Genomic DNA, 12244 nt, shown 5'->3' on the forward strand with positions numbered 1-12244 from the left:
AATTACATTGAAACTAATTAATGCTCAATTCTGCTTGAAAATAATAATAATTTTTAAAAAAAGAATTTCTTTCATCTACACAGTTAAATAACATATACTAACTAAAAAAAATTTAAATAAAATCACTCACATATGCCACTTCCAGTCGTCTGGTTCCATGTTCCCTAAAGCTGCATTTATTCCACCCTAATATAACAAATGTATCAAAATTTATTTTGAATTTATTATTTCATTAATATTCATTCACAATTATGCATAAAAAGAGAGAAACAGTAAATTCTACAGACCATTATGCATTATCATATACAGATTGCATATACATTTTCATGTCCATTTTATAAATCATAATAGTTTAGACAATGAACAATAAAAATAAGAATACTTTAGCATTTTCAGCTTGAAATTCACACAGTATGATGGTAAAAAGAAAATATGTCATAATTTAATGCCTAAGATAAGGATTTTAAATACTAATTAAAAACAAAACAGCTGAAATGGAGGTTTCTAAAAACTGTTCAGACAAGAGTTCACCAGACATTGATGCAGATTCGTTAGATATTTCTAATGAAATAAATAAAGAAAATACATCATCTGCTGATGTACACTAATAATGTAAACATAAGTGTGTACATTTAGTTACAGAGTAATACATTTTATAATTAAAATTAAAGCCTTTTGTTTTCAAATTTCAATCAAAGAGTGGATATTTTACATTTGATAAAATTTTTGGTACTTTTCTGTTATGCAACTGCCTTGCATTTTGGTGGGATTTTCAACTGTACACGTACAGTTAAATGTGCTAAATTAAACACACACAAATGAATGATTTGGTTCCCAGATGGCCCTATGATTGAACCTCCATATGGCTTTCTGAGGACCTAAAAAGCACTGCAGATGCATAATGGAAAAGTAGCAATTTCTTTTAACTTATCCATCATTTTTATTCAAATTTATGCTATATTTAATCATAAGGGTGGGTGATAAACAACCAAAAGTAAAACCCAAAGAACTCAGATTTCTTGATTTTTTTCAGACTGTTAGCATTTACACCGTTCTTAATAAATTTTTGTATACATTTGTCAAATTGACCTTGCAGTACTTTTTTAACTTACCCCTATCAATGTGTTAAAAAAATTCTTGTGTAAGCTATTAAATGTCTTCGTTATTAATGTGGCTATTTTTGTGAACGAAAGACATTTTCTACCATTATGACTGAAATGTCTTAGCAGAAACTAATAGAGAAAACATTGGATAGCATAAAATGTAAGCTTTTAACCTTTCAAAATCACATTAATACTATGAAACAGTAATGAGACAGTTCAAAGAAATCTTCATGTTCAGTTGATGAGGTTTACAATACAAAAATATACTGTTTTATTTGGTATATCGACCAATATTCACACAACTTAATACACATATATCCCCAAAAATAGTATGTCTTCTTCATCAGTTAAGAGTTTTAATTATTCATACAGCTTTATTTTAATCTAATAATTTTAAAATTACAAAATTTCTTTTTAAAATAAAATAGAAACAACATAATAAAAAATATATACCTGTGCAGCAACAGTGTGTGACCTTGTAGGGAATAATTTAGTAATGCAAGCTGTTTTGAAACCTTCTTGAACCAAGCCAAAGGCAGCTCGAAGGCCTGCACCTCCAGCACCAACAACAATTGCATCATAAGTATGGTCAACTACAGGATAATCATGTGAAATCTGGGAGGAAAAAAAATCATTCTTGAATTATAAAAATATTAAACCACAACATTTATCAAGGTTGGCTTACATTATTTGGATATGGCAAAGCCCATACGAGCTATCTGCATAAGGGCAGGGAGGACTTTATGAAGGACTTTCTAAGAGATATTGGCTCATATTCATTTACACATCGATAAAAACCATATAACTAATTATGCTCTTTCACCAGGCTTCAAACTTGAACTGAACTACCAGTACTCAATGATCTTTAACAACTCAGCCACAAACCCCATTTACCCAGGTTTTATGGGAGAAAAAAAGTACTTTTGTATAAAATTAGTAATGCTTATGCACTTTCTTTCTAGTAAAATTAAACTTTTCCATAAAAATATAGTAACTTTTTTCAGACTATTTCAATTACTTCAAATTAAGGAATTATATTTGTTACAGATTTACAACTCGATAAAAAATTCAGATTTGATCTATTACATTATATTGCACACTTTAAGCAAGTTGTTTTCATTGAAATTTGAACTCAAACCTGCAAGATGGTGTGGGGGGGGGGGAAGGACAGAGAAAAGCAGTCCTGCAGTTATCATTCCAATAAATGGTATATTGACAAAACTTAATTTTTCAAAAAAGTTGAGCTAGAGTTTTTATAGAAAAGGAGTTCTAACTATGCAGGTCAGTTCTGACTTGCATCTTGATAGAAAATCAGGAGTTTAAAATGGCTTACCATTTATTTTCTCATAGACTGATTCTATGCCTAAAACACAAATTATGGGAAAAGGCATTTAGCTTTTGAAAAACAGCTCAAAATTTTATTTTGAAAATATTCAATGAACTTCGTATACAAACCATATAGTCCAAGTCATTGAACTTTATGGATTTTGGCCATTTTTTCCCCCTTAAACTTTTGCTTAATTCTATCACTGTGGCCATGTAAATAACATACTTGAACTTCAATGTAAATTCTGCCATTGCTGCTGGCCATCTCTTTTTCCTTAGAAATACTTTATGTAAATTAATGGAAAACTTAGTAATAAACAGATAGTTGCAAGCACTTGATGAAAAGATGATAATAGTTCTAAGACAAACAGATTTACAAAGACAAATAGATATAATATTCAGCAATATGAATTTTGAGCATATATGGATAATCTTAGTAAAATTATATTTGAAACTGTTGTAAGAATACAAAAGCAATTATTTAACATTTAAATGGCTATCTTGCTAATTTCGCAAGATATCACCAAACTGGTAACGGTTTTGGAAACTAATTTCTTTTCTTTCCCAAACTTGGCGACCATTCGGCGACATTTCGGTCTGGTCCCTGTATCACCGTAATATGTATTGTAATTAAATAATTGTAACTGATTTTATGTGTAATAGTATTTGGCCCTCATATGCCTTCCAGTAATTTTGAGAAGCAAAAAGTACTAGAAATATCTCCGGCCGAGTGAAAACTATAGAAAGACAAAGACAGCATCTGCCCTCAGTTGTTGCTGTTGTGAGCTGTTAGTTCAGTGTGCGTCAAAGCATTCAGATATCTCCGAGTTTGCTTCACTCTTTAGATGTGCTCTGCATTGCACTGTGTTTAATGCTCACAGTAGTTTGAAGCATAATCACTGATTGTACTCTGTGATATTGTGAAGAGTTGTACGACTATGGAAAGCTCCAGATCTCTGAAGTGTTTCTTTTCACAAAATAAATTTTATCAGCCTAACATTTGAGTTATGTGCATTCAAACAACAACCTTTATTTATTCTCACTTTATTTTGACACAGCCTTAATTTTGTTAATTTCTGATACAATTGCAAATTCCCTCCCCCCCACACACACACTTATGGTATTGTGTATCTTTTTTTTCTTTTTTTTCCCTGTGTGCAAGAAATGGCCAATAATTATCTTTTGGTAAACTGATTAAAACAACTAACATAGTAAATGCAAAACATTGAGTGCCGGAATTTAAAAATATATTTATGATTAATGATATATGTATAAATAATGCATAAGATACTACAGATATCCATTTTCTATTGACATTAAACTAATCACCAATTTTAACTCAAAAGAGACAAAGCAGAAAATTTATACAAAACCAATTTATTTAAAAATCTGCATTAATACTCGAGTAAGAAGCCCTAAATTATTGAACATTTTGAAATTTTAAATTTAAGTACGAAAAGGTTTACTTTTAATTATGTTTCCTTAGAAAGTTCATTCAAACTGCTCAATAAATTTACAATGTATAGATGAAAGCTGTTCTGCACAATTTGTACTAAATAGTTTAAGGAATGACTGCTTGTTGACTGCTGTTAATTTTTAATAATCATTTAATTTGGCATGAACAATTATTTTTAAAATATTTTTTGTCATAACAGACAAAAATTGCTTATTGTTTACTACATTTAATTATAATTAATTCATTAATATTCAGTTAGTTATTTTATTTAATACACAAAATTACTTATCTCTGCGAACAAATTATTATTCATTATTTTTATAAAGTGTAATGTATGTTCTTTTTACCGGGTTCAAAGATTCAGAAAATTGTCATGCATTTTCGTGAAATTTTTCTAATTTATGAGAAAAAAAGCAGTGTACATGGATATAGTGAAGAATGTGCGCAATGCCATTTTTGTGCAATTCTGGGATGTTTTTTTTAAGTAAAAATAAGTCGACGTGTACATGGTTTATGTGTATGTGTTATTGTGAAAAACGTGCAAGGAGTTTGCTATTGTGCACTTTTTCCCAATTTTGCAGTGAATATTTGTCATGATTAAGCAGTTTTGTTACATAAAATTTCTAGTATAAGTGTAATTTGGCTAGTAGATTGTTGGAAAAAGTGTTCAGTAATTAAAAAGAAAAGAAACATGCCTTTACTTCGTGAAGACAAAATGGCGGCGGAAAAAAAAATAGAGGGTTGCTGTAGCAGAGTTGGTCGCCAAATTTTCGCCAAAAAATCGCCAAGTTACCATAATCCAAAGATCAACCAAAAAAACATCCCAGAATTGCACAAAAATGGCATTGCGCACACTCTTCACTATATCCATGTATACTGCTTTTTTTTTCATAAATTAGAAAAATTTCATGAAAATGCAGGAAAATTTTGTGAATCTTTAAATTAGGTAAAAAGGGCATATATGAAATTACCTGATCACAAAAAAGTATATGCCCTTTCCAAGGATGAACATTTGCACGTATAAAATAAATAAAATATCCAAAAACTTTTCCCTCTAAATTATCTATTATAAACGTCACCTGCAAATTTATAATGCAAACATTAAAAATGGTTCTAGATACTTAGTGTCAAATATTTAAATTCTTTCCATGCACATTTACTTCTACTCAAACGTATTCCAAAATACTACAAACATATAACTCACAAAATCCCGATCATTAAATTAAAATATCACTAAACCATGTACACGTCGACTTATTTTTACTTAAAAAAACATCCCAGAATTGCACAAAAATGGCATTGTGCACACTCTTCACTATATCCATGTATACTGCTTTTTTCTCATAAATTAGAAAAATTTCACGAAAATGCATGACAATTTTCTCAATCTTTAAACCCGGTAAAAAGAACATATATGAAATTACCTGATTAACACTACTTAAAATATAAATAAGCACATACATTAAATTAATAAAAATTAGCTTACAATCCTAATTACTTTAAACTAATTCATTGCTAATAACAATTTCCCAATAATACCATATTAATTTATTTATTCCTTACATTTATTTATTCCTTACATGCATAAAAATAATATCCTCAAATGATTAAAAATACTAACTTACCTAATCTTCTTCACAATCTTGATTACATGGCGGATAAACTTTGCTTATAGATTAAATAATCCAGTAGTCAACTGGCAGTCTATTCACCCACTAATAAGAAATTAATAAAATTTCCCCCCATACTCAAACGACTTCAGCAAACCACATACCCTTCCTTACACTCTTCACAAAATGTCCATTTTCACCAGATTTCTTGCATCGCCATTCAAACTTATTTGCAATATCCTTCCCTTCACACAATCTCATTTCATTCCCACATGTTGGACATTCATACTTATCCGCAATTAATCGTACACTCATACACCATTCAAGCAATTCTTTTCAATTACACATAAACCCAATAAAAATGTCGGATTTACTTTACATAGGGCCATGGGATCCAAATATTAAGCAATACTTTCACAGAACATAGAATGAGCCTAATGTTATAAAGTATGGCAGATATTTTTACAAATTTACCTCCTTTTCCAATTAAAGAACTGTGATTCATCCATAAATGTCACATGACATATCTCATGATCTCTCATTTCCCTCACACAAAATAATGCGTAATCGGAACTGACTACTTCTCACATTATTCCCAAAGTCCTAGGTAGTAACCTTTATCGCCTACCAAAATGTCGCCAAACTACCTGTTACCATATTCCAAAGATTAGCCGAACGTTTTACTATAGTTCACATTGACTTAATAGGTCCTTATTCACCATCTGATAATTTTGTGTATTGCTTGACTTGCATTGATTGCTATACTGGTTGGATGGAAGACATTCCTTTGCGTGACATAACAGCAGAAACCGTTGCCAGAGCGTTTTATGAAAATTGAATCACTCGTTTTGGAGTTCCTTATCAAGTTATTACAGATTATGGAGCACTGAACTATTTCGAACCTTGGCAATTATATGTGGAGTCAAAATTCAACACACAACTTCCTATCATCCACAGTGTAATGGCAAAATTGAAAGATTTCATCGAAATTTGAAAGCTGCTATCAAATGTCATAATTCCATTAAGTGGTTCAAATCCATTACAACAATTCTTCTAGGTCTTAGGGCAGCCTTAAAGGAAGACTCTGGATATTCCATTGCACAAATGGTTTACGGGAAAACAATCAAACTTCCTGGAGAATTTTTTGATAAACCGACAGTTTCTACAACATCTCAAACATTTTTGCATAAATTGCAAAAACAAATGGAATTGTTCAAGCCCTCTGAGGTACAGTGAAAAATGATTCCTAACGTTTTTGTCCATAACGATCTAAATTTGTGTACTCATGTTTTCCTAAGAACTGAAAAGAGTCAAGAAACCATTAGAACCTAGTTATGAAGAAACCTTCAAAGTACTTAAAAGAATGGAAAAATACTTCTTGTTACAAATCAAAGGAAGTAAACATTTTAATTGGCAGGCTGAAGCCAGCCTATTGTTTAACATCAGGTGAGCAAAGGCTGGAACCCGAAACTTCTGATACCCAGACCAAGACTTGGACTCTGTTAAAATCTGAAACCAATAATGACCGACCTCGAATCTCACAAACTGCATGACTAATAAAACGTCATTTATGTTTCAGTAACAGTGTTGACCTCTATTATTGAATATGTTTAATTGTATTTATTTAATGTATTTAGTATTTTTAATTCTAATGTTAGCTTATGCTACATTACTCCACTACCAGAATCTCTTAAATCGTAACACAGTTACTGGAGGGGGAGTAATGTAGTGAAACATAATTTAAGGTTTCTTAATAATTATTAAGACGTCCTAAGTGGCAACATGATGTAATGTTTTGAATGGTTATTAAGATTCGCCATGTGGCAACAACGAGTCGAGCTAAAAACATCTTTACTTGAAGTGTTCCATGATAATCATTGTATAAGCTTTATTTCTTAAAAGTTTGTTATATTTTTATGTAAAAAATAAGTAACATGTTTCAAACAAGAATGGAAATTGTAAAAATAAATATGCTGTATCTTTTAAGAGCAAAATAAGCATTTATTTCACTTATGAAATGCTCTGGCTGATCAGTTTCGATTTCGCTTATTCATCAAATCCCCAGTATCATAAAAAAAAAAAACAATGTAACCATTTTTATTTGTACCACAAAAGCTTACTTAGCTCATACTTCTACCTGTTAATAGACAATATAGTCTGTCATGTGGATTATTCAATAACTGAGTGGTTGAAGGAATATAATGAATATGTCACATTGCCCTGGCTCCAAAACTCCTCTGAACTCATTCAACCTTATGTAAGAGGTAAAATGTCACATTTTAATGTCTACCCACCTACTTACTAAAAGCAACTTTAAATATAATGTATTAAAACGGAAAAATGAAAGGATTTGTGCATCAATATGATACATTGCATTTCCCAGCATTTTGACAGTGAATGAAATCAGCCTACTACTCCTAGGATTAGTTTTGAATCCATGAGAAAAGAACAGACAATATTTATTAAATGTACACATTAAGAATGAATACTTAAAAATTCTTATATTACTACCAAAAGAAAAGAAATATGAAGTTATTCCTGATCTATATAAGCCCTCACAATATCAAAAAATATGTTATCAAGAAAGCAGATTCTTGATAATACTGCAAAGAATTAAGACATTTTCTCCAGTTACTCTCAAAGCATAACAACCAGAATCTCCAGTTATATGAAGGTTTCATACTCGACAAGGGACTAACGGTACTCCTTATTTTCAAATATTTCTCATGTTTTTCTTCTTCATATCTGGCATTTAAACTTCACATCTGGATTTTAATCAGTGAATTAAAATATATGATATTCTGACAAACCAAAATCTTAAAAATATTTTCATTTGTGTTCACGTTCTGTCTTTTAATATCAGATCAATAAAAACCATAAATTTAAAGCTTGTTTTTAAATACACATACTTTAAATTTATCTAGATCTATTAAGCGAATTCTATAATTATTATTAATTTTAATTACCTGGCCTTTTGCGACTCCAGCTGTTTGTCTTCCTTTTATTGAAAAATGAAATTGCCTTATCTGAAATAAAATATATGGTTAAATAAACCTATATTAATAAAAACTTTTTTCATACAGATGGGTTAACTTTTAGAATAAAAAGCACTGATAATTTTTACTTCTAAAGTCTCACTTAAACGTGAAAAGCTACTGTATTATAAAAAGGTAAAAATTTAAATATTTTAAATAAGACTACATGTTCAAAAACTTCACAAAAGAAAAAATAAATCAGAATATTAAAAGATTCTCATAAAGATTTGCTTTTACAGTTTTAAACGAGCCATTTCCAAAATTTTACTTTAAAAAATCTAAGGTTTCTTTGGAGGTATCATGCCAACAATTAAGGGGAAAAAAACTGATACATAATACATTTTAACCCTTCATCAGTTGAAATATTAAACTTCTCAAATACGTGTAATATACGTCATTTGTAATGCGATCTGCGTTTGTATGTGCCCACTGCAGTGAGTAACTGGAACGCAACCTGAGTTTGTTGACCATCAGAAGGTTCAATAAGGTACTGATATACATATTAAGTAACATAAATTCCATTTTACAAAAGAATTATATCTACCTTCAAAAAATATAGTATTAGTCAAATTGGTTTTTATATTCACTAAATATTCAGTAAAGCAATGAACAGTTAAAGAATTCCTTTTGGTATTTAAACTGAGGAATCAGCATATGAGAAATCTTTAAATTGGACATTTACTATGGCTGAATCTTTCATTGTTTTAAAAACAACACTGAAAAGAACTATCCTCAAAAGCAGATATAAATATTGCTTTTGAAATAGCTCTAATCTGCACATATCCTGCCTTGTAACATGAAAAAAATACTTCAAGCCATTTTTCATTGACATCTGTGCCTCCTAATTATTTCTCACTTGAGTTTTGCTAACAAATACTTTTTCACGCATACAGATTCAAGAAATAAGTTCTCTTTGTTCACAACGGAATTTGATTATGCTAACTATGCGAATACATAGCACTCTTGTAAATTCTTCCATATCACAACTCTTTTTTCTTCAAACTGATGCACTGAGGAATGACTAAAGAGGTTTGAGAATTATAAAACAGGAGGATGAGAGGACAAGATGGACAACCATCCATTATTAATGATGACCTGATGCAGAAAAGTTGATGAAAATATTTAAAAAAAAAAAGATATTTTACTATTTTTTCCATTATCTACAAAGTTTCCTCAAGTTTCAGGAAATGTTCTGTATAAAATTGTAACAGAATGCTTAAATTTTCAGAAGTGGAGCTCATGCTGGGAACCAAAAATAATTATCAAATCATGCCGCAGATTAATGTGATGATAAAATTCAAAAGCTGGCTATACGATAGGTGCCTTAATGTAGATAGAAATTACGCTGAAAAGTAGATTAAGGTTTTCATGTAAAACAAAATTGTTAAAAAAAATTCCTTGTGTTTATTATATCAAAGCAATACTTACTAAAACATGCCTCATATTTAACATCACAAAACGTTTTCAGTTACCAGGAAAAGAAATGTAAATGTGTAAATTAAAGTGGAATTTCAAAGCTTTTGATACTGATGGGATTGAAAAATGGGATTACACCCTGCATTAGTAAATTCGTTAAATAGCTTCAGACCTCCTGAGGCGCTGGGTATCAGCACCTCTGGAGGTCTCAAACCATTTTGTGGATTCACTAATACAAAGTATAAAACTCTTTCCTTGTTCCTGTCAGACACTGTTTGCAAATCTTTTTCCACACTACAGTTGAAATAGGCAGAATACCCTTTATCTTATAAGTAACTAAAGCAGTCCTGTAGAGGCATTGGTAACAAGTTCTTGATTATAAATGAGGGTACTTTTCCGTTTCGCCGGCGCAAATCTCGCCAAGCAGACTTTGTTGGCGACAACATACAGTATACACATAAAAAATGTTAATTCTAAGAATTTTTTTTTATTTTGAAGGCATAAACATTTTAATATGGTTTAAAATTTTGTAACAAGCCAATAAATAAAGACAATAAATTTGTAAAAAGACATTAATTTAAGAATTTACTATGATTTCATGGTTCAATATCCTGATTCGCCGGTTCGTATCACGTGACCCCAAGTGATCTCATCTCACGTAAACTACGCTACTAAAATCTAATTCTCTCAGTAATTATCTACATTAATTTCAAGTTAAATCTTAATTTGTAATACAAGTTTAAATGCAAGAATTATTTCAATTCGTACGAATAGCTTACTCAGAAATTATGTAAAACCGCAGTGCTTTACTTCGCTAGTGCATTCTCATTAGAATTGATGAATTTAACACTTGATTTCGCCTTCGGATGAGCGGTGTAATTGCGTTCTAATTGACTTAGAACCTAATTGACTTAGAACTAATTGACTTATTACCGTGAATTGTCTTAGGGAATAAAATTTAAATATCGTGTAAAAATTCTATATTATTGTATGCCAGTATTGAAAGAAACAATCTGATAAGAAATGGCTTCAACTTGTTTTGAAACTGAGGCGTAAAAGGTTACCAACAAAGATATTCCGTCTGGCATCAGTTAAACCATTATTGGCGACTTTATCGTTTGCGCCGTCAAAACGGAAAAGTACCTAAATGAGTATTTTCCAGGATTAATGGGTAACTGTTCCCCTTTCTCTAACACCAGTTGATAAAAGAAAACATTGATTATGCCTATAATAACCATGAAGTGATGATGACTTGACAGATAAAGTACAATCTTCCTGCTTGCTAGAAATGAGAATTTTGGATTTGAACAAAAAATCACTGGAAGAACATTTTTTGCTTGCTATGTGCGTGACTTCTAATATGTCGAAAATAACTAAACAAAATGATTCTAGCCTGAAAGAAAAGGATAAATTGCTGAAAGATTACAATATGTTTTGTAAATCCAGCCAAAGAAAAGCAGTATTTAAAATGGGAATTTCCCAAACAGCACTGTGCAATTTACTTAAACACAGAAATAAATCTGAAAATGGACTAGTAAAAATGCTATGTCTTAAGGAAGTGCAAAACAGATAAAAAAATTTAAAAAAAAAAAAAAAAAAAACGAAATCATGCTTTTTTGAATGGAATTGAAACTCAAAAAAAAAAAAAAAAAAAAGTCCAATATCTTGAGCTCTTTTAATCAAAAGCAATAGAATTCAGTAAAATATGTGGGGGCTACCTTCCCCCATATTTCTTCAGTGCCTCGAGTTCTCCTCACGCATGCGATAAGAATCTTATCCCTGCGTGACTGGAAAAAGAAAAATTTTGCCTTCTGTTTTTATGTGTTCGTGCACACACTGTATTCATTGCTGAGATTTATGTTATCCTAACACTATATATATATTTTGATTTATCAAAAGAGTTTATTTTTCTAAATGGATGTCTAGCAGTTAATAAGATACCAAAAATACTAAGAGAAAATTTTGGAAGCACTTCCGCAGAGAACCCGGTAAATGTAAACATCGCCAACTTTGGCGATAATAGTTCAAACGTGGTAACCTAGCTGATTCATCCTATTCGCTTGTGCGAAGGTTGTCGTTGTTCGCATTTGGAGATTTATATTATTCTTCTCTTATTTCTTTTTATTTTTTCTGAATTTTTTAACAACGAATAGATAGAAATATTTTCGCATAATTAAAGAAGTTTTCGTCGAAAGATGCCGGTTCTCGGCTCATCAGTTCGGGATCAAGGGAGGAAAATATGGCGGGAAGGGTGAATGCTAATTTGTAACATGCTGTTCACGTTATGTTCTTAATTAT

General features: G+C 30.7%; 1 protein-coding gene across 1 annotated transcript in view; it reads right to left on the reverse strand.

The window, feature by feature from the left end:
* SdhA (succinate dehydrogenase, subunit A (flavoprotein)) overlaps nt 1-12244 on the reverse strand; it is a 44120-nt gene that overhangs the window by 29810 nt on the left and 2066 nt on the right. Inside the window, exons 2-4 of the mRNA XM_035353864.2 lie at nt 8462-8521; nt 1557-1718; nt 131-186 (exon numbers count right to left, since the gene is read on the reverse strand). Coding sequence (XP_035209755.1) covers nt 131-186; nt 1557-1718; nt 8462-8521 — 278 coding nt within the window. The remainder of the gene's footprint in view (nt 1-130; nt 187-1556; nt 1719-8461; nt 8522-12244) is intronic.

The sequence above is a fragment of the Stegodyphus dumicola genome, chromosome 3, assembly GCF_044657685.1.
Source record: "Stegodyphus dumicola isolate Sdum_Otavi_A_Nest chromosome 3, ASM4465768v1".
Taxonomy (NCBI): domain Eukaryota; kingdom Metazoa; phylum Arthropoda; class Arachnida; order Araneae; family Eresidae; genus Stegodyphus; species Stegodyphus dumicola.